Source organism: Crinia signifera, chromosome 5 (assembly GCF_055691185.1).
Source record: "Crinia signifera chromosome 5, ASM5569118v1, whole genome shotgun sequence".
NCBI classification, from domain to species: Eukaryota; Metazoa; Chordata; class Amphibia; order Anura; family Myobatrachidae; genus Crinia; species Crinia signifera.
This window is the reverse complement of record NC_139221.1, coordinates 51,635,059-51,658,523: the sequence shown is the minus strand read 5'-3', so window position 1 is coordinate 51,658,523 and position 23,465 is coordinate 51,635,059. Positions and strand designations below refer to the sequence as shown.

The following is a 23,465-nucleotide window of genomic DNA, read 5'->3' as shown; positions in this document are numbered from 1 at the left end:
TGGATGAGTGACAGTTTGTCAGGTTTCCAGCATTTCCAAGCAAATGGTCAACTGTCATTTGCTCTCATCCATAACCAGGTTTTTGTTCCAACCAGCAAGATCTGAAGATAAATCTGCGTGTGTATGGCCACCTTTATTCCCAACTTCGTAAACTTCCCCCTATATCTTTACTGCTGTAATCATTTCAAAGTGGGGATAGTTTTATTTACCTTTTGATCGCCCCTTTCATCCTCATCTTCTGAAGGAACTGTCTGATGTCTGGCACAGTCCAGTTTTAAGAAGGCCTGGACGTCAGGGCTGCAAACAAAGAACACCAATGTTAGAAATTCCCGTTAGACATAATAATTATCTTTTATTTAAATAGTGCAAACATATTTAGAAACCTTTACTTTAATGAGAGATCAGTAATGGACAGAAAATGTATGTTGCCTCACAGGCCAAGGTAAATAGAATATATTCACAAATCAAAGAGAAATAATTTATCTTTTATTTATACAAAAATTTGTCTTTTGCAGTCTTGTTGCAACAATATAAAATGACGTGTTCCCCTGGCAGTGTAATGTGATGGGCACCATAAAACTGGTATTATATGTAGTTCATCACAGCAGTTGGTATAATATATAATGTGTTTTTTTTCCCTGTTGGACAGTGGTTTTTTTTTTTTTTTCTGTTCTGTGGTTGCCATTTTTTCCCCCTGTGGGATCTGATGTGTGCCTGTCAGGGGCCAACATGTTTTTTTTTCTTATAGGGGGCATTAATGTTTTTTTTTTTTCTACTGAGGTCAATGTGATTTATTGTTTTCTGTAACATAGGGCAGTCCTGTTCCCTCACCCCCTACCACAAAAAAAAGTGTAATTTATATAAAAAAAAAAAAAAGAAAAAAAAAAAAGGGGGTGGAGGCAGACAGACAAAACGGATATCTTGCCTTGGGCCCCATCAGTTCTAAATCCGGCTCGGTCCTGAGCTGCCTTGTTTCATTTGAGATTCTTGAGTAGTCCAAATCCAGTTCAAATTCTAGCTAGAACTGCATCCTCGGAAAGACATCTGTAGAATGTAGCCTTCACCGTGTAATGGTTAGCATTACTGCCTCACAACGCTGAGGTCATGGGTTCTATTCCCACCATGGCTCTAACTGTGCAGAGTTTGTATATTCTCCCCGTGTTTGCCTGGGTTTACTCTGGGTACTCCGGTTTCCTTCCACAATCCAAAAATATACTTGTAGGTCAATTGGCTTCCAACATAAAAGTGAACCCTAGGATATCTGTGTGTGTGTACATGTGGTAGGGCATATGTAGTAAGCCTGAACAAAAGATAAATCCAAGGGTGATAAGGAGAGATAAACGTCCAGCCAATCAGCTCCTTACTGACTTTTTTTCAAACACAGCATATAACATGGCAGTTAGTAGGTGATTGGCTTGACGTTTATCTCTCCTTATCACCCTTGGATTTATCTCTTGTTAAAGAGACATGAGATGACATGAGATGTCTTGAGAAAGGTGGTAACACCGAAACGCGTCGACAACCAGTGTGGAGAGTGAGCAGCCATCACTTCTTTATGCCCAACATTGGATAATTATCTCTGAAACAGATGACCAGCAGATACAGAGCTAAAGAAACCATTATAGGAGTCCAGATACTTGCTTAACTGTAAGTCCGGGTACGTCATCATTATAATTCCAAGTCATCCCATCACCACGGGGTACTATAGATTTCTTCTTGGTGAAGGATAAGAATTCACGGAGCTGTGAGCACTTTTTAAAAAAAAAGATACCTTTACACACCTGCTAAGAACACCACCCAGTGTGAGTTCCGGTACGAAAGTACTTTGAGATTCCCACAATCCCATTGGGTGAATTAATTTTTAACTATAACAGATATATGGGGAGCCTATTGTAGGTCTACACACTGTTCCTTTTTTTACTTTTATATACACACCTCGGATGGAGAAAATCCTGATAATCACCAGAAAGTATTGACAAAACACACGTAAAGGCAAAGAAACCGCTACGGGTTTAGAAATCTTCATAATAACCGTGAGTGGGGTACGCCTATTACCTTCATTGCACTAAACACCCTTCGAGTATAAAGAAACCTTTATACGTGTACCTCACCCTGTTTTCAAGTGAGTGAGGTGCGCCTATGGAGACATTCTTGTGCTAAAAACACACTCTAAAAATTTGAGCACTAAAAACAGAGTCACACATTGTTGTTTATTTTTTATTTTACACGGCATATACGTCACTGAGAGGTAAAGTGGAAATCATAGGAAATCCATCAGCAGGACAAATACCCGCCACATATATATGTATTGCCATCCTCATCGAAAGAGGTCATAGAAGACTTACCGGCAGGACAAGTACCCGCTACGTGTATTTACACCATCCGTCACACTGTAAGTAGGGTACGCCCACTTACATCCTCTTGTTTCCTCACTAACAGTTGAAACCGTCCCTTATTGGGTTCATATCTAATTGATGGTTTTTCATTGTTTCTTATTTTTCCCGAGAAACACTGGACCAATCAGACAAGAGAGACTGAATAAAGCTTTCTGACGGTCGGAAAATATCTGGACTGATTGCGCCTTAAAAGTTTGGAAAATCCACTTCTTGTTTCTTCTTACTATTGTTTTGGTTATTGGGTGATAACCGAGGATAAGTACGGACTAGAGGCTGCATTGCGCCATAGAAAGATCATACCCTATGTATATTGTATATGCTTTTGTATATTGTCCTACATGCTGAGCGGTTGATATAATACCCCCTTCAACCCGCAGGACATCAAAGCTTCCGCTCATAGCACTCCCCACCCCTACCGCTGGAGGATAGGTAGGGTCCCCAATACATTGCTATGCCCAGGGGTCTACACTGCTGTTATGTGTGTGTGTGTGTACTGTATATATATGTATATGTGTATATTATTATTATTATTTATATACATTTGGTCTATCTAGAATACTTTAACTGACCCGGCATATACTGGGTTATGTACGTGTCCATCTCCGTGCTTTGCTCCGCCCCTCTCTGGAAACCCCCTTCTGAAAATCCTGCTTTTGCCCCTGACCCTAATGTATGGCTATATCATTCCTCTTATCCCACCAGGACATCTAAAATACAAGTGTATGAGGTTTCCAAATTTGCGATAGCGCATTTTCTAACAGTATAAAGAAAACAGTAACGTAACCGCATGAAGAGATGATAAACAAATGATTCAACTTTTCAATAAACAACCAACTAAAAATGTGTTGTTTTAAACAATTTCAATTTCATTTATTGGCGTCAGGTGCCTTGTGATCAGCACAATGAAGAGTAAACATCAATATAAGGCTCAGAACCACGAGGTGTAACGAGTCTTCAGCTACACCTAAACACACAGATTTGCTCATTGTTCTGAGTACAAGAGCATAACAAAGATCAAAAGCTATAGAGAATGGACAACTATAACCCTGCATCATGAGACGCTTAAGGTCCATACACACTGGGCGACTATGCCCAGCGTGTATGGACAGCGATGATCTCGTTCATTGCTGGGGAGAAAGCCGGTCAGTGCATACACACTGAGCGGCTTTTCCCCTGCCTGGCATCGTCAGCAGGGAGAGGACGGCTTTGCATAGCGCAGCGCTATGCAAAGCCGTCCTCAAAGCCGCTCATCTGCTGGTATAATCAGCAGATGAACAGATTTCCTGGCGATGATGCGGGAAATTGCCACTCATCGCCGGGCCATACACACTGGGCGGCTTTGAGCTGAAAGCCGCTTAAACATGCTGTTTTGAGCGACTTTCAGCTCAAAGTTGCCAAGTGTGTATAGGACTAATACACTAAACCAGTGGTTCCCAAACTATGTGCCGTGACTCCCAGGGGTGCCGCGAAGCACTTGCAGGGGTGCCCTGGGTTGGTAGTCCAGGACCAATTCAAATTATTTATGTTCAATGTAATAAGGAAAATTAGTGCTTGTGACTTCCAGTTATAACATATGTGGATAAATAGAAGTGAATCATGTTCCTGCTCACATAACTAGACCTAAGGATGACATGTAAGCCCCAGTTATTTAATTACATTTTGTTCCCTGAAATACCCGATAACAAACGTTTGGCCTACAGGTGCCGTGAATCAAACAAGTTTGGGAACCACTGCACTAAACTGTTACTTTGTACAAGTGCTTAATTCTAAAGCACCCATTACAGCTGGCTGGGGACACATTGGGGATACTCAATCATCGGGCTGGTAATTTAGTTCTATAGACAATTTTTGTCCAGAAAACAAACACTCACCAGTTTGATAGTTTCTCTACTTGGTGCTGTTGTAATGGAGTACAAGATCATGAAAATATGGAAGCTCAAATGTATGCAAGTAAAGAACACAATACTTATATGTACAATTAGGTCTACCACTATATTATACTTAATGTTTATTAATGATCATACAGACCATTAAATACACATAAAACACTTAACTAATAATAAAATAAGTAATCATGCAGTGTTGAAAAATCCGACAAGGATATCATTGACATTAAACCTCCTTTGGACAAATACAGGATAATATGGACAGATATTGCAATTATCAATATTATACAAATAGTAACCCCCTACATGAACCTACTACCCCAAATATTTCATAGGATTCTAGTTGGACTACTAGGGTGAAATGTAATAGGATGAGAGATTCAGAAAGTGAGAGATTTGGTAAGAAATCTCCAGTTTTTTTAAAGTGGCAATCATTTACACAGCAAAATCACACTGGTTTTGCTGTGTAAATGATTGCCACTTTAAAAAAACTGGAGATTTCTTACCAAATCTCTCACTTTCTGAATCTCTCATCCTATTACATTTCACCCCTAGTGTCTGATTGGTTGCAATGGGATACATTAGACAGATTAATAGTTTATGCTACAGTATGTCATTATAAATATATACAATTTTGCCGTGTTAATGGGCATGCCGCACCACACAACATCCCGGGATTGCAACCTTAAAGAATAAAAATCAATTCATTAAACTGCAATCGCAGGTCTTTATGTTTCTACGACTCTACAGTAACTGTAATAATATTACAGTATTTCCCAGAAGCATGGAACTATCGCTGACACTCACACTGCAGGAGGTGAGGCCTAGTCTCACGCACTATACCGGAAACAGCACATGGTAACAAGGGAGGCAAATAAATTATACTCACTATAAATGGGAGTCCCAGTCCATTTTGAATCGGGTCTTATTGTAGATTTCAAGGGGACTTTTCTATAACCCTAGTCAGTAAATTGTGCTGCACATGTGTGAGCAACTGGAGACACACTGAGTTAGAGAGTAACCTTGTCCACAGGTTCTCCTGCTTTTACAATCACACTTCCCACAAACTGCAGGGGTAGAAGCCGGACTGATGAAAGCAAGTCATGTTTACACAGGCTGCACTGGAAGGGGCTCACTAAACAGGTTGTGTTACTTGCATTCCAAACGGTGACTTAAGCCCACTTGGACGTACTGGTCTCACTACTGAGCCGTTTTTAGATAGTAATTTGAATTGGATAGAACACCTGGATCATAGGCTACAGGTAAAAAAAATCAGGGGCACTACTGTCATTTCCCAAACACTGCCTATAACATGGCAGTTAGGAGCTGATTGGCTGGTTCTTTATCACTGGGAAAAGATTTTACAGTGATGCTAGGAATTGCTTGAGATCAGTTATGTGACTGGTCCTCCCACTCACATCAACACTTTCCGTATATTTAAATTTGCTGATTAAATATTTTTCAGTTTTGTATGTGGGAAACGGTTGTAAATAGCAGCACAGGGTATTTGTTTAGTGGGGGCCTGGTTACCAATACATTTTTTTACATAGGTGGCAGTGCAGTTTTGATTAGGATGCCTGGGTCGATCATACATCTAAAAAAGTCAGATCCAGAAAAACTGGACTAAATAACGGGTCTTAATACCATCTGAACTGCCCACTTTATACAAACCCCCTCCCACTTTCATTGAAACTCCACCCCCTTAAAGGGCCGCAAATCAGTTGTATGGGCTTGGTTTATCTCATGAGTAATATAAAACGGTCAGGCACACTGGTTGAATATTAAATCACTAAAATAAAGCTAAAGAAACACAACACGTAAAAAGTAAAATGCTGAACAAAGTTGTAAATAAATTGTTCTCCAGTGATGTGCATATATCGTAAAGTCATTATCAATGACAAGGAGGTAGCGCTGATGGTGTAATGGTTAGCATTACTGCCTCACAACGCTGAGGTCATGGGTTCCATTCCCACCATGACCCTAACTGTGTGGAGTTTGTATATTCTCCCTGTACTTGCGTGGGTTTCCTCTGGGTACTCCGGTTTCCTCCCAAATATACCGGTAGGTTAATTGGCTCCCAACAAAAAAAAATCACCCCTAGAATGTCTGTGTGTGCGTGTATTTGTGTTAGGGAATATAGATCGTAAGCTCCACTGGGGCGGGGACAAATGTGAATGTGCAAATATTCTTTGTAATGTGCTACGGAATATGTGTGCGCTATATAAGAAATATATATAATATATTATAAATAAGGTCACAGAGCTGTAATCAAGGCAAGGGGGACATGCATTACATGCAGGGACAAGCAGAAAACACTGCAAAATAAAGGAGACAGACTGCTGCCAATGAGTAAATCATATGAACCCTTTGGCTTATAAACAGACTGCCTAATAACCCAAATATTCTGCAGTCCCCGGGGCCCTAGAGCAATCCACAGGAGTGGAGAATTTGTGGAGAACTTGTCAAACCACTTGAATACTTGTAGTGGGAGCATGTAGTCAGCATAGAACATTGCATAAGTCTGTTTATCTAGAGCTGTTTTCACTTTCAGCAGAAGGATCCAGAATTGAAAATATCCCAAAATAAATAATGATCAATAGTCAAAACATCTTGAGGAATATTTATGGGACCAGACAAGGTTTTACAAGATGCCTCTGTAACGCCATGGGGTAACTGCCATAAGGCAGCCTCTGGTTTCTTTTGCTCATTCTGGCATTCTGAATGAATGTATTATGAATGGGCATCACCTTTGGTTAAGGCAGCGGTTTCAATGACTGGCAAAATCCATATGACAAAGAGATGGAACTGTATTAATGTACTGACTGTTGGGGGAAAGGAAGGATTATGGATGGTACGGCAGCACAGATGAAGACACTTCTGCTGCTCACTGCCATATCTGTTAATCTGGGGACTCCTCTGAATAAGAGTATATATGGCTACACCAGAGCTGGATGGAAGTTTCAGGTTATATGCAAAGCAGCATTAAATTTACGTCTGAGCTCTAGGACTGGGAATTCCGAAGATTTCCCAGTAGAAGAAACTCCTCCTGCACAGTCCTAGGGCTGCAGCTACAAGCTGGGATCCAACACCGCCAGGCCGCAGAAAAAGGGAAACTATGGGTGGCAACACCAGGCGCGTTGTGCGCATGTGCAAAATGGACCTTACAAAACCGCAGATTCCCGATAATCTTTGAATGTGCGTGAATCCCCCTCTCCTGTGCAAAACTCTAAAGTGGATGCATGTCTGACCAGTAAAGCACAGCTGTATCCTAAAATTATATGAAGGCTTTTCTGACTTTCTTCCAGTATCTGTATATAGGGCCAGATTCGGTTGATCACTGCAGGTGGGGCAGATCATATTATATTGAATGCGCTATATTAAGGTGAAGGAAGGGGACTGATTGCATTAGCTACAGCATACGTTATAAAGGTATACAATATTACATGATTTCATACAAATAGTACATATGAGACAAACCCTTGTAATCTCTCTTCAGTCTCATATGGGCCCAACAGGGCCGGTGTAAGGCTTCTTAGCACCCTAGGCACAACATCAACCTACTGCCGCCCCCCCCCCCCCCCCCCCCATACTGCCACCAATAACCATTTACCAATACTTTGATGCATACTTGCCTAACATTCTGGAATAGCAGGGTGCCTCCCAAAATTGAGTGGTCCTCCCAGCCCCTCAGGTAGGTGGGCAAGACCCCTGCTTTCTCTGGCAACTCCCCTTCACCCTCCCCTTTGCCGCCCACAACAGAGTACAGGAAGATAGGGCAGCAATATAGGGACGTATGCCTCAAGAGAAAGTATGGAGGTGAGGTCGTAGAGGTTCCACAGCAACCACCTGCATTAAGTACAACAAGGATCCTCACAGACATTCTTGATTTTTTTATAGGCAGACTTGGTTGCGCCCCCTAGATCCTGGCGCCCTAGGCAGCTGCCTAAAGCTGCCTTGTGGTAGAGCCGGCCCTGAGGCCCAATAACACTACCAGAAGCTGTAGCTCAGATATGTTAAAGTCCATACACACTGAGCGATTATCACCCTTCTGAGTGCTTTTCCTAAGGAACCACGCATCAGCGCTCATCGCTGCCCCACACACACCTGCCCGTATTCGGGTTGACTCGCAAGGCTGTGAGTTTCGGAGACTTGCGAGTCCACCAAGGGCCGCCTGCCCCGACCCTCCGCAGGAATGCGAATGGATGATTTTAATAATCATCCATTCACAGCCTTCGGTGCGGCGGAGAAATCATTCGAAGGTCAGCGACCATCGAATGATTTCTTCAGCGCTCACAGATCTGAGATACTTCTATGGTGTCTCTGATCTGCGAGTGCCCTGTGCGAGGACAGGGTGGGCAGCTGACAGCATTCTCATGGGAACGCCCATCATATGCAAATTGCCCACCCCGCCACCCGACCCGGACTTCTGTGTCTCGCTCGCACAAGCGGCTGCACATGCGCATAAAAACCTATGCGCAGTCGCAAACAATCAGTCCCCTGTGCGAACGCACGGAGCACCGTTTGAATCTGAATAACCCCCACTGGGCGGCTTTGGAGTTGAAAGAAGCTCAAAAAACAACAGACAAAACTGAGCGGCTTCCAGCTCAAAGTCGCCTAGTGTGTATGGGCCTTAAGAGAAGATTTCCTACATCAGTCTTCTACATTAAATACTGCACGTTGTCTTCAGAGCTGCCGGGAATATTAATATGTAAATGGTAAATAAAACCTGCTTACTGGCTGCATAACTCAGAATGCTGAAGTAAATTCTGGATGAATTCGTTCAGTCCTGCTCGTCTCTGCTGAATAAATTCTGGAATGTAGAAGTGAATAGCAAGTTATGACAAACCTCTACTACATGCATTAGTAACACTACCCTCAATGACAACATATGCTGGGTACACACCAGGACGACTAGGGCCCGATCCCCACAATCTAGATCCAATTCCGATCAATTGGATGTAGATTGTGTGCTGATTGGGCCCTTTTCTGACCTGCTGTGGACCGATACCGATCCGATGCGCGGTCCCGCGGGTCGGTCGTTATTGAGATCCTACCTGCTGCAGGTAGGATCTCAATGACGACCATACAGCCAGGTGCGGGTCGCCATCGGATCGGACCCGCTCACGGTGCACATCGTGAGCGGGTCGTTCCCCCCCGCGTCACCGTGAGCGGGTCGGACGAGACACTGACGACCCGCTCACGATGTGCATCGTGAGCGGGTCGTCCTGGTGTGTACCCTACATTACACATCAGACAGATGTAATCTTGGGGCCGATATAAATCATTTATGTGTACACTGCTGCTGTTCCTTCAGCCTGGCACCCAATCTTAGCACAATCACACTCACAATGGGCCTTATTCTAGTTCACTTTTTCTGACAAAATCCTTCTTAGATGGACAAAACCATGCGCACTGCAGGGGGGCAGATGTAAAATGTGCAGAGAGAATTAGATCTGGGTGAGTTTTGTTTCTGTGCAGGGTAAATACTGACTGCTTTATTTTTACACTGCAATATAGATCTCACTATATAGTATAAAACCCCACCCAAATCTAATTCTCTCTGCACATGTAACATCTGCCCCACCTGCAGTGCACATGGTTTTGTCCATCTAAGAAGGATTTTGTCAGAAAGAGTGAACTAGAATAAGGCCCAATGTACCTTATTGCAATATGACAACTTTTCCTGTTTTGTAAGGTTCCCCAGCCATAATGCTCACGGGTCTGAGGAAAGCACCCATTCCTAAACCTGCAGCCCCGTAACCCTGACGGTGTTTACAGCAGTAACATGTTATTAAAAGGAACCCTTGAATGACAGATCTGAAGTCCTTGGCTGGGTAAACACAGCAGTGTGTCTGCACAGCAATTACCACGTGCGCGCCACAGGATATCTTGGTGAGCAGATCAAGGCAGCGAAAAAGAAAAGTTGACAGTCTGTTGTTCACCTGCAGTAACTATGTGGCTTGTGTGAGCGCAACACCAATGTACTACATACTGGGGGACATTTACTAAGGTGGGAGTTGTATTTCACATGGGATGTTGCTACGGGCAACCAATCACAATCTACTACTTATTTAATTTACCTCCTTATAGAAGATAATAGACAATGGTATCTGAATAGTATCTGATTAGACAATAGTATCTGATTTAGCACCTTCTAGAAGATAATACACAATAGTATCTGATTGGTTGCCCATAGCAAGATTCCATTTGAAATAGAAGTCCCATCTTAATAATTCCCCCCCCCCCCCTCGCGCTGTTTTAGTACAGGATAATAGGTAGCAGTTACAAATATGGTCTTAAGGGCCCTACATACGCAGAGATGTGTGCCAGAGATACATAACGGGAGATTCAGCACAAGAGATTTCACTCTTGTGGCTCATTTCAGACAATGAGTCACATACAGAGAGATTTGGGTCAGAGATTCAAATTGGGAGATTCAGCACGGGAGATCTCAAATCTGTCACAACTGTCACGACATTTTGCAGCTGGCTACTCTGGATGTGCCTGCCCAGACTGCGCTATATATATATATACATACATATATACACACACACATATATATATATATATATATATATATATATATATATATATATATATATATATATATATATATATATATATATATATATATATATATATATATATATATATATACACACAGTATATATATATACATACACAGTCCCCCATAAAAAGTTTTAATCATAGTCCCCCATAATAAGTTTTAATCATAGTCCCCCATAATAAGTTTTAATCATAGTCCCCCATAATAAGTTTTAATCATAGTCCAGCATATAAAAAGTTTTAATCGTTGGTGGTATAGTGTGGCATCCCCCTCTCCCCTCAACCGTTGGTGGCACAGTGTAAAAAAAAAAAAAGGGTCTGATTCAGAGTGGATTGCTGATAAAAGAATCCGCAGACCGAGCGATTATCAAAAGACTGCGCATGTATACGGTATGCATCGTGTATGCGCAAGCCCAAACAGCGCCAGGAATGGTGTATAGATCGTAAACACAATGTGGTTGACGGACAGGAAGCCAGTGTCTGTGGGTGGTAACCTGCCGTTTTCCGGGTGAGTCCCAAAAAAACACAGGCGTGCCCAAGGGTTTTAAGGAAGGGGCTGTGACACCTCGAAAATGCCTGTATGTCGCAGAGATGTGGGAGGGTCAGACTGAGATTTGCACAGACTGGGAAAATCATTTGGTACTTGTTTCCTAGCACGGCCACAATCGAAATGCATTGAAAATAGTCAAAATCGCGTCGGTTGCGTCGTATGCGGCTAAAAAGCATTAAATGGTCCAGACGCGATGCCCACGATTTCCCCATAGGAAACAATGTTAAATGGCTCAATGTACCCGCGATGCCCCCGATTTCTCATAGGGAACAATGTTAAATACCTCAATTTCACCAAATCATCATAGGGAACAATGGTAAATGGGCCAGAAAGCCCCCAAAACACCCCAGAACAGTGAAATGTCCCCCCAAAAGTACTTTATGGCCCATTTAACATTGTTCCCTAGGATGATTTGGGTAAATTGACCCATTTAACATTGTTTCCTATGGGAAATCAGGGGCATCGCGGCTAAATTAAGGCATTTAACATTGTTCCCTATGGGGAAATCGCGGGCATCGCGTCGCAACCGTCGCACCCGATTTTTTAGTGCTTGCGATGGCCGCGATGCCCCCGATTTTTCCTCACGATGCCCACGATCATGATCGTTGTGGCCGTGCTAGGAAACAAGTACCAATCATTTGATGGTGCGTGCACTGCGCATGGATTTGCCAGTGGATAGTGAATAGCGATCCATTGGCAAATTTCTCAAAAATTTTACAGATCAGTAATCAGGTCTGAATCAGGACCAAAGGCTGTATCTATGGTGTGTAGGATATGTAATAACTAGGTCCAACTGAGGGTCGTTGTGTATCTAGCACCCCACTAATCTGTCACACAATTAGTGGCACACTGGTTGAAAAACTCTGCTGTAGACAGTACAACTATAAAAACAGAACTTCACTAGCCATCAATATATATTTACTAAAAGTGATTTAATAAAATAAACTAAATTACAAAAATACAATTATGGGTTGGTTTTGCATGAGCACTGTTGCTTTTATGATGTTAATAATAATAATAATAAATAAATAATAATAATTTAATTTTTTTTTACCTGGATCAAAATTATCTCCAAAGATCCTCTTGGCAGGAATCTTGAAATTTATAGCTGGAAACTGTTTCTTAAGCTAGAAGAGTAGTAAGATATCAGGACAGGTACAGACAGTGTTCTAGTGACGATATCAGGCTTAATCTAATGTTTGTAGATAGACACCAGCACATCTATTGTGCAATTCTGCATCTTAAACCCACAGAACCATGTCTACTACAAACAGGTAATAAATTGTGTGCATATGACAGAGCAGTCATGTCTGGCAGGGAATACCGTCGGCTGGTCGACACCACTACATACTGCAAGGTTGACATGGGACAAGGTGGACAGGTCATTAGGGCGACAAAAGTTGTAAGGCGGCATGGTCTAAGTCGACATGTTTTTTTTTTACTGTTTTTGTACCCACATGTGCCGACAGGCGGTATTTCATGCCCTACCGTCCAACAGGGCGCGGTGGGAGAATAAAATAGTTTGCTGAGCTCAGTGAGGCACCGTGCCCGAAGCATCGCGAGCCATGCGAGGAGATGGGGTGCACTTAATCCTGTGTCCGTGTTGCCTGTGTCGACATTCGGGTAAAAAACTGTGAAAACCCCCATGTAGACCTTTTGACTGTCGAGCTAATGCTTGTGTCGACCTAATGACCTTTCGCCCTAGACCCATGTCGACCTTGCAGTATGTCGACCTAATGACTGTCGACCATCTTTAGGTCGACCATATGATCCATACCCTCTGGCAGCATATTAGGATTAAAATAAGAACACAGTCTCAGGGTAGCAAACTACAGACATGCCTCTTAAAAGAACACGAATTACAATTAATTATATTAATGTGACTGCACAGATGCAATTATTTATTATGGCCAGAAACATATAAAAGTATGTTGGTGTACCGGTGTTTTTTTTGGGTTTGTATGACTGACACCAGCGACGTGACTCTAGGGGTGGCATTAGAGAGGCCCATATGCAGTCTACATGGGGGCCCTCTTCTCTGGAGAGGGTGGTTCAGGAGAATACTGGCACCGAGTGTGCAGCGCCTGTGCAGTGTCTGGGAACATGGGTGGGCACCATGATCCCGGTGACATTTCTACTGCACACGTGCAAATCTGTTGGTCTGTTGGTCACAATGCCATTTTCCTGGTAATTCGTGCAGCACCACCCCCGCTAGACTCCAGTAAGTATATTACACGAGTGCAGGGTGTGTGGCATGGGCCCAGGTGGAACCACACACCCTGCACCCATTACATGTAAGCCACTGTGTAACTGCATTAAACAATAAGGAAAACGTTTATTATCTTATAGCCATCCTTGCATAGTGAACACCTTACAACAGGGTACAGACATCAATTGCAATTTACTATGGTATCAATGCATTAATTACACGATTATATGACACAATCATTTTGATTATAATGAGAAGAGATCCAAAAAAACATACATACATACATACATCAGACTGCAAAAAAACAAAACAAATAAATCATCCTTTACAATTCAGGTTGGCATGTACAACACAATATTTTAAAGTTGCCTAAAATTGGGCAAATCGTAATACAAAGTAATAGCGCACCCTAGCATCTGTATTTGGAATGTAGTGTGCCTGGAACTGTACCCTGCAGCCTACAAAGTCCCTGCTGGAAAGCCTCCGGCATTCCCCGTTCATTAACATGACATCATGATTTCACACATTCAGGGGCGGAGCCTGCTAAAGGCACATTTACGCCCTGCTATGGCCCTGGGCGATATATAATGAAGCACGTAAGCAGTATGTAAGACAAAGCATCTAAGTAGAAAGCAGGCAACACACTTACTGAACTTACCGTGTTATATAATTTGTCAAATTCTGCATACCGTCTAAAGACAAACCATTCGTTACGTCCTACAGTGACTAGAACTTTGTAAACCTGTCAAAACAAAACATCTCTTCAGTTCTGTAAAAAATAAAGATGTTCAGTTACTGACAAGATGGTGATTTTCTGACTGATGATCTCATGGCAAACAAAGACCTAGCAACTTTATTTATTTATTTCCTCTTGTGGTCACTTGTATTTTTGTGTTGTTAGTTGTTACTATGCTTTGGGAGTGCGGAAAGAAACCAGAGCACCATGATTAAACTCATACTTGCCGACTTTGAAATTTTGCCTCTCCGGGAGAAGCCCGGAGAGGACAGCCGGATCTCCTGGTCGAGGGGCGGGGACAAGCCTGATGACTCAAAGCCCCGCCCCCAACCCAAGCAGACACCATGATTCGCGGGTCTGCAAGTAGGGGGGGGAGGGGGGGGGGAGGAGCTCTGGGGGGCATGCGGGAGACTTGCCCACCTTTCCGGGGGGGGGGGGGGGGGGGGGTGGGGGGTGGTGGAATTCCCTGGCTTGGAACCCAGTTCTGTGAGGCAGCAATGCTAATCACTGTGACACAGTGCTGCCCTGTGGTGCTATATTTAGTGAAGTGTAAGCTTTAGAAGTATTGGTACAGAAAATTAATGGAATTTCATAGTTTTATAAAGAAGTATGATAAATGGCTGTACAGCACACAACTGTATAGTAAGTTACTAGGGCTAACTTTTGGTTATATGGCCTTTAACATTTACAATTATTAATGACAAAGGCAATTACTATGTGAGGACAGAGCTGAGTAGTCATATTCTACTTATTTGTTTAGCACCTTCTAGAACACAGGTTCTCAAAGTCGGTCCTCAGGGTGCATGTTTTGCAGGTCTCCTCACAGAATCACAGAATGAGATGATTAGCTCCACCTCTGGATCTTTTACAATGCGTCAGTCAGTAATGCGTGCACCTGTTGGGTGGCCTTAAAGAAACGTTAACTGTGTGGGGTCCTGAGGGCTGTGTTTGAGAACCACTTTTAAAAAAAAAAAAAATACATAAAATCTGATTGGTTGCCCTGAAGCAACATCCCATCTGAAATAGAACTCCCATCTTATTACATTTCCCCCTGTTAAAAGCCAGTTTCATTCATATTTACTGTGGTATTTTAATATTGCAATCATTATTTTTTGCCAGCAATATAAGATGTGTTTTTCCATGATGGATTTTTTTGTGACATTTAAAAAAGTGCAATTGATTAACTTCACCCAAAATAGATACCAATTTCTGGGGTTGGAAAAGTCAAAACTTTTGACAGTAGTAGCAGTAGCAGCAGCAGCAGCAGAATGGCGATTCCCCTTTCTCCTATTGTTGCTGTGAGTGAAGTTAAGGCTGGGTAGATGGAAGAGGAACTTGCATTGAGGGGGTGTAGAGTAGATGGAAGTGCCCTTCTGTCTGCTGTCTGGCACACCACAAGACTTCACAGGGTTTCAGTTGAAGAAAAAGAGATGTCCGGAGTTCACACTTGACATTACATCAATGATGGTTCTTAAATAGTGTGTGGATACTTCATTGCCCTTGCAATAAAGTCTTACTGGATTACAGGTCACAGAGCTTCAGAAATAAAGGCTATGTAAGGTCCAAGTGTTGTGGTTCCTTCCTTACACATTAAATCCTTTGGTAATGAGCTTGAGGAACAGGTATAGTTTCAGAATATGGTAGGGTGTATAGGAAAGAGAAGATCGTTTTTTTTTGCTCTATCCCAGGGGTTCTCAAACTCGGTCCTCCGAACCCCACATAGTTCACATTTCCCAGGTCAACCGGCAGGTGCACAGGTGCAGTCATTAGTCATTGACACATTTTAAAAGATCCACAGGTGGAGTTAATTATTTCACTTGTGATTCTGTGAGGAGACCTGCAAAACGTGCATTGTGTGGGGTCCTGAGGACCAGGTTTGAGAACCTGTGCTCTATCCTGTCCCCTTCCTCCTTATCCTCCTCTTTCACCCCATTCCATGCATCTACGTATACTACTCCTTCCCTCGCTGGAGATACTAAGGGTCCGATTCAGACATGCTCACTAAGCAGTGGGACACCCATCGGTTTTTCAGGGCGCATCCACCGTTTCTTTGGGCAGACCCAGGAAACACAGGCTGTTTCCCTGCTCCAGCATACTATCCACCTCTACCCACCCCTCACAATGCAAACACCTCGGCGACAAATACGCTTGTCTAACATTAATATGCAATAAAAGAGGTCTACAGAGCTTGTGCAAAATATTTTATTTAGTGTCTACGGCGTTTCGGGCCTCAGCCCGTCATCAGGACATATTTTGCACAAGCCCTGGAGTGACGCTCATCCCTGCGAATATATATATATATATAGCCAAACAAGAAATCCGGCACTCCACAGTTAGATATAAACGATACTTGCTCCGGTGCCCTCCCAGGTCAAAGACCAAGTATATTGTAGATGGCAAAAAGGCGTCACTCGGAGACTGGATACAACTTCAAAAATTTATTGTGTGGTGACCGACACCAGTGTTTCGAGACAACCCTGAGGACGAGCTGTTGTCTCGAAACACTGGTGTCGGTCACCACACAATAAATTTTTGAAGTTGTATCCAGTCTCCGAGTGACGCCTTTTTGCCATCTACAATATATTATATATATATATATATATATATATATATATATATATATATATATATATATATATATATATATATATATATATATATATATATATATATATATATATATATTACTGGCACTCACATAAACAAAAACAGCTTGCTGGGGTGAGATTCCAATGTAGAGAGCTTGCTAGAAGGTCACTACTTTGCATAATAGGAATAAATAGGAATAAATGGAGTCACTCACCAGTCTTCAGGTAAATCAAAGAGGGTTTAATCAGGCAGCATGGCAATAGCGGTGGGCATCGACGTTTCGGTCCGCCTCTGGGACCTTTTTTCTTGAAAAAGGTCCCAGAGGCGGACCAAAACGTCGATGCCCACCGCTATTGCCATGCTGCCTGATTAAACCCTCTTTGATTTATCTGAAGACTGGTGAGTGACTCCATTTATTCCTAATATATATATATATATATATATATATATATATATATATATATATATATATATATATATATATATATATATATATATATATATATATATATATATATATATATATATATATATATATATACACACACACACACACACACACACACACACACACACACACACACACACACACACACACACACACACACACACACACACACATATATATAGGAGCAACTATAACAAGGATTTCCTCAAAATGTCATCTGCCGATATGAGATCCTCATTGGAGGAAATCCTTGTTATAGTTGCTTCGGGTATTCAGAGCCACGCCCTCTGACAAAGTCTCTGACAAAATGTGTTAGGGCGTGGCCAGTGATACCCGCACCTTGTGTTACCCGGCGTGTGCTTCCCCGGCCTGTGGTTCAGGAGTCCTGGCAGCGCAATCCAGCGCATGTGGTTCCCTCTGTCCTGGAGCTCGTGGATAGTGCATCGGAGCGGTGTGCCCCGGGTATTTATATCTATATCTTGTGGTAACCAGCCCACAGTGTTGTACTCATTGGTACGAGCATCTGCTTTTATCTGTGTTTTATGAGTGTATACTCTATTAAATCTCGTTTACGTGCACCATGGAGCGCCCCTTTGTTCTCTGTATTTTTTAGATGTGTTTTCATCCTGACCCTGGATGCGTGTTATCTCAAGTTATCTCTGCAGTCTTTATCATTGGAGTTTGGTGAATTCTCAAACCCGTGTATAAACTTACAGTAAATCTCTTCTTCTTCTCTCGGTGCTCATCGTAGCTGGGGATATGTACACTGGGACAGCTTACATTCTGGTCCATTGTTTAGAATGCCCTTATACAGAGCTTTGGCAGCAAACTTGCATTGGAATATTAAAATCCAAATTGATCGGAGGAGTTCCAGAATTCCAGTATTTACCCAGCTGCTTTATCGTTTCATCTTGTCACCTGCAGAAGACAGAAACATGATCTGTGGTTATTAATCTGTTCTGAGATCTCCCAGAATTAAAACACTGTAACAGATCTAAAGTAGTTTTCTGTGACCCGTCCAAATAATTTTCATTAGTAACAAGATATTAAAACTCAGCTCCACATCCTTCAAAAATATGAAATACAGACATACAACAAGAAATGCCTTTGTCAAGTGCTCACATACTTCTAACATGGTTACAGGCAGCCAGTTATACATACATCATTTTCACCATAGAGTTTAGTCCAGTGGTTCCCAAACTGTGTGCCGTGGCACCCTGGGGTGCCTTGGGACACTTGCAGGGGTGCCTTGGGACACTTGCAGGGGTGCCTTGGGACACTTGCAGGGGTGTCTTGGGATGGTGAACCACTGGTTTAGTCTAAATATATGGAAGTCAGAAGAACAACAGAGAAGTCCTCAACATATAAATCAAAACAAAGAAACTGAGAAGAGGAAGAGATGTAAGGGAGAAGTGAATTAAAGATACTGCATCATGTGCATGAGGAAAAGACTTGGAGACGTCAGACTAGCCTGTCCTCCCAATCTGAGCACCCTTATAAACACCCACTTCACCCTGCATTTACAAAGCACAGGTTGTAATTAGAGATGAGCGGGTCCGGATCCCCGAGATCCGACAGATCCGAATATCGGGGATCCGGGCCAGATCCGAGCCGGCTCGGGTGTTCCCGCCTGAATTCCGGACCAATAACGAGGCCGAACGTCATCATCGCGCTGTCGGATTCTCGCGGGAGCGGGATCTTATAAAAGACGCACGCGCGCCCGCCATCTTCACTCCAATCTTGGAGAGGGAAGAGGGTGGTTGGGAAGCTCTGTGTGCTCCGTGCTGTGCTCTGTGCCATCTGCTCCGTGACCTGACCTGTGCCCTCACTGCCCTGTGCTGTGCTCCGTGCCATGTGCTCCGTGCTGTGCTCCGTGACCTGCCCTCACTGCCCTGTGCTGTGCTCCGTGCCATGTGCTCCGTGCTGTGCTGTGCTCCGTGACCTGCCCTCACTGCCCTGTGTTGTAGACTTGTGGCCTGAGCCCTGTAGTGTGATTTAACTAACTAGGTGCTGCAGTGCTCACACGCAGGGGCTGCAGTGTCCACTGTCCAGGGGCTGTCCTGTGGCCCGTGCCCTGATGTGATTTATTTAGCCCTAAGCCCTGTGTTGTGATTTATTTTATTTAGCCCTGAACCCTGTGTTTTTTTTTGTGATTTAACTAACTCAGTGCTGCAGTGCTCACACACAGGGGCTGCAGTGCTGCTGAGTAGTACACTGTGTACAGGGGCAGCATTAATACAAGGGGCTGTGTCCAGTGTGACGGCCTATATCTTATCCATTGTCCAGTGTCACAAGTCACTCACGACATATATCCTGTGTCCTGTCCTGTGTGACGACTGACGACATATCCTGTGTCCAGTGTGACGACATATATCCTGTGTCCACTGTGACGACATATATCCATTGTCCAGTGTGACGACATATATCCTGTGTCCAGTGTGACGACATATATCCTGTGTCCAGTGTGACGACATATATCCTGTGTCCAGCGTGACATATATCCATTGTCCAGTGTGACGACATATATCCAGTGTCCAGTGTGACGACATATATCCAGTGTCCAGTGTGACGACATATATCCTGTGTCCAGCGTGACGACATATATCCTGTGTCCAGCGTGACGACATATATCCTGTGTCCAGCGTGACGACATATATCCAGTGTCCAGTGTGACGACATATATCCAGTGTCCAGTGTGACGACATATATCCTGTGTCCAGTGTGACGACATATATCCTGTGTCCAGTGTGACGACATATATCCTGTGTCCAGTGTGACGACATATATCCTGTGTCCAGTGTGACGACATATATCCTGTGTCCAGTGTGACGACATATATCCTGTGTCCAGTGTGACGACATATATCCAGTGTCCAGTGTGACGACATATATCCTGTGTCCAGTGTGACGACATATATCCTGTGTCCAGTGTGACGACATATATCCTGTGTCCAGTGTGACGACATATATCCTGTGTCCAGTGTGACGACATATATCCTGTGTCCAGTGTGACGACATATATCCTGTGTCCAGTGTGACGACATATATCCTGTGTCCAGTGTGACGACATATATCCTGTGTCCAGTGTGACGACATATATCCTGTGTCCAGTGTGACGACATATATCCAGTGTCCAGTGTGACGACATATATCCTGTGTCCAGTGTGACGACATATATCCTGTGTCCAGTGTGACGACATATATCCTGTGTCCAGTGTGACGACATATATCCAGTGTGACGACATATATCCAGTGTAACGGGCTGTGTCGTGCTGCAGTGTCCAGTGACCAGGGGCAGTGTCCAGTGTAAAAAATCAGAAAAATAAATAAAAGTATTAAAAAATTTTTTTGGGGGGGGAGGATGATGGAGGAGGAAATAGTGGGAGATCAGCAACCTGATAGAACTTCTGAAGCTGCTACCACCAGTCAGATTCATGATGGCAAGGCCGATGGTCAAAGGCCTAGAGGCCATGTAAAAGCAAAGCAGAAATCAAATTTTACAATGGTCCATAAAAAAAAATTAAGTCACGTGCGGAGAAAAATAAAATTGGCAATATGCCGTTCACCACACGCAGTGGGAAGGAAAGGCTACGGCCTTGGCCTTTGTTTCTGACTGATGGTACAGCGTCTCAGAAGAATGATGGTAGCCCTTCTGCTACTACAAAAAAAAGAATGAAAGTTTTTAAGACAAAGGCGAGTTCACAAATGTCACAAATCCCAGAGGAGAGTCTAAGTGTGTCCGTGGATGCCATATGTGAGCCGGACCTTTCAAATACTGTTTGTGAAGAGGAGGTTCATTCCACCATTTGCATGCCCTCTGCAAGTGTGTGCAAGAGCATCCCCAGTCAAGATTTTGACCTGGTTATTGAGGATGCTTCTGAGGAATTGGATGTGGATTCTGTTGGTGAAGCTGGCACACAGAGGGATGCGGATGATGACGATGTTGGGGATGATGTTGTTTGTTTTAAGGCACCGACGGAGACAGTTGTTGTCCGGGGTGTGGAAAAGCCCATTGTCATGCCAGGGCAAAAGACCAAAAAATCCACCTCGTATGTATGGAATTATTTCTACCCAAATCCGGACAACAACTGTCAAGCCGTGTGTAGCGTTTGCAAAGCTATTGTAAGTAGAGGTAAGGACGTGCAGCACCTTGGGACCTCCTCACTGTTACGGCATTTGCAGCGCATCCATCAGAAGTTTTTGTCAAAAGAAACTGTGAACAAACATGTAGCAGCCCGCCCAGCGTCACCGTCCTGCTCCCCTTTCTCTGTTAAATCCAAGGTCCTGCAATCTCCTCAAACAACTGCATCATCCCCATCCTCAGAGATTATGGGATTGGGAAGTAGTCCTGCACCCAATGTCATGATCCTGACTGAATCCTCTCCTATCCTGGATTCCTCAGAAGCATCCTTATCAGGTACACCTGTTGCTTCTGCTGCTGCTGCTGCTTCAAGGAAAGGGACCAGGAATGCTAGTCCTGATCACTTAGCCAAGCAACTGACTGTAAGTCAATCCTTTGAAAGGGGGATGAAGCATGCCAGCAGTCACCCCGTTGCACAGCGTATTAATGACGCCATAACAACTATGTTGGTAATAGACGTGCGTCCAGTATCCGCAATTAATTCTGTGGGTTTTACCCAGTTGCTAGAGATCCTGTGTCCCCGTTACCAAATTCCATCTAGGTTCCACTTCTCCAGGAAGGCAATACCCAGGCTGTACACGGACATTAAAAAAAGCGTTGTTACTGTCCTTAAAAATGCCTCTGTACCCACTGTCCACTTAACCACGGATATGTGGACAAGCGGAACAGGGCAAACAAAAGACTACATGTCTGTGACTGCTCACTGGGTGGATGTATTGCCTTCAGCAGCAGCACCAACAGCAGCAGCAGCAACAGCAACATCATCTCCCATTGCTATTCAGAGGCAGGCTACACTGTGTATCACCGGTTTCAGTAAAAGGCACACAGCGGAAAACCTCCTAGAAAAACTACGGGAAGTCATTGCGCAATGGCTTACCCCACTTGGACTCTTCTCGGGATTTGTGGTATCCGACAATGCCACCAATATTGTGAGTGCATTACATGTGGGCGAATTCCAACATGTCCCATGTTTTTCTCACACAGTAAATTTGGTGGTGCACCATTTCTTGAAAAAGGACAGGGGTGTTCAAGAGATGTTGTCCGTTGTTCGGAAAATTTGTGGACATTTTCGCCATTCTGCAAGTGCGTGCAGGAGATTGCAAGACTTGCAAGAAAAGCTAAATTTGCCCTGCCATCAGCTGAAGCAAGAGGTGGTCACGAGGTGGAATTCCACCCTCTATATGCTTCAGCGGATGGAGGAGCAGCAAAAGGCCATCCAAAGCTACACCTCGACCTATGACATAGGGAGAGGAACGGGAATGCACCTGAGCCAAGCTCAGTGGAGAATAATTTCCGTGGTGTGCAAGATCCTGCAGCCCTTTGAGGCTGCTACACGCGAAGTTAGTTCTGACACTGCCAGCTTGAGCCAGGTCATTCCCTTGATAGGTCTTTTGCAGAAGCAGTTGGAGAAATTGAAGGAGGAGTTGAAGTACACTGATTCTGCTAGATATGTTGGGCTAGTGGATCACGCCATTAGTTCCCTTTGCAACGATCCAAGGGTCGCGGATGTCTTACAATCAGATCTTTACATTTTGGGGACAATGCTGGATCCTAGGTTTAAGTCTTACATCGTGTCTTTGTTACCAATGGGAACAAATCTGCAGAGGTGCAAAGACCTCTTGGTCCAAAAATTGTCAGCTGAAGCGGAACGTGGCAGGCGCACAACTTCTCCTTCAATTTCTACCACAGGGGTTGCGAGGAAAAAGCTCAATTTTCCTAAAAGACCGACTGCTATTCAGTCCGGAAATCTATTTGACATCTGGTCCGGACTGAAGGAGCTTCCTAGCATCATGGACACGTCGACTGCCACAGACTATGATGCTATCACCATTGAAAGAATGGTGGATGACTACTTTGCTGATAGCATCAATATAGGTATGTCAGACTGTCCATTCCATTACTGGCAGGAAAAAAAGGCAATGTGGCATCCTTTGCACAAACTGG

At 43.6% G+C, this 23,465-nt stretch overlaps 1 protein-coding gene across 2 annotated transcripts in view; it reads right to left on the bottom strand.

The window, feature by feature from the left end:
- Positions 1-23,465, bottom strand: part of SGK3 (serum/glucocorticoid regulated kinase family member 3) — a 76,983-nt gene that overhangs the window by 18,026 nt on the left and 35,492 nt on the right. For both annotated transcript variants that reach the window (XM_083187204.1, XM_083187205.1), the window contains exons 2-6: positions 18,096-18,299; positions 14,267-14,350; positions 12,454-12,526; positions 9,017-9,092; positions 210-297 (exon numbers count right to left, since the gene is read on the bottom strand). In XM_083187204.1, the coding sequence (XP_083043330.1) occupies positions 210-297; positions 9,017-9,092; positions 12,454-12,526; positions 14,267-14,350; positions 18,096-18,173 (399 nt within the window). In that variant the 5' untranslated portion in view covers positions 18,174-18,299. The remainder of the gene's footprint in view (positions 1-209; positions 298-9,016; positions 9,093-12,453; positions 12,527-14,266; positions 14,351-18,095; positions 18,300-23,465) is intronic.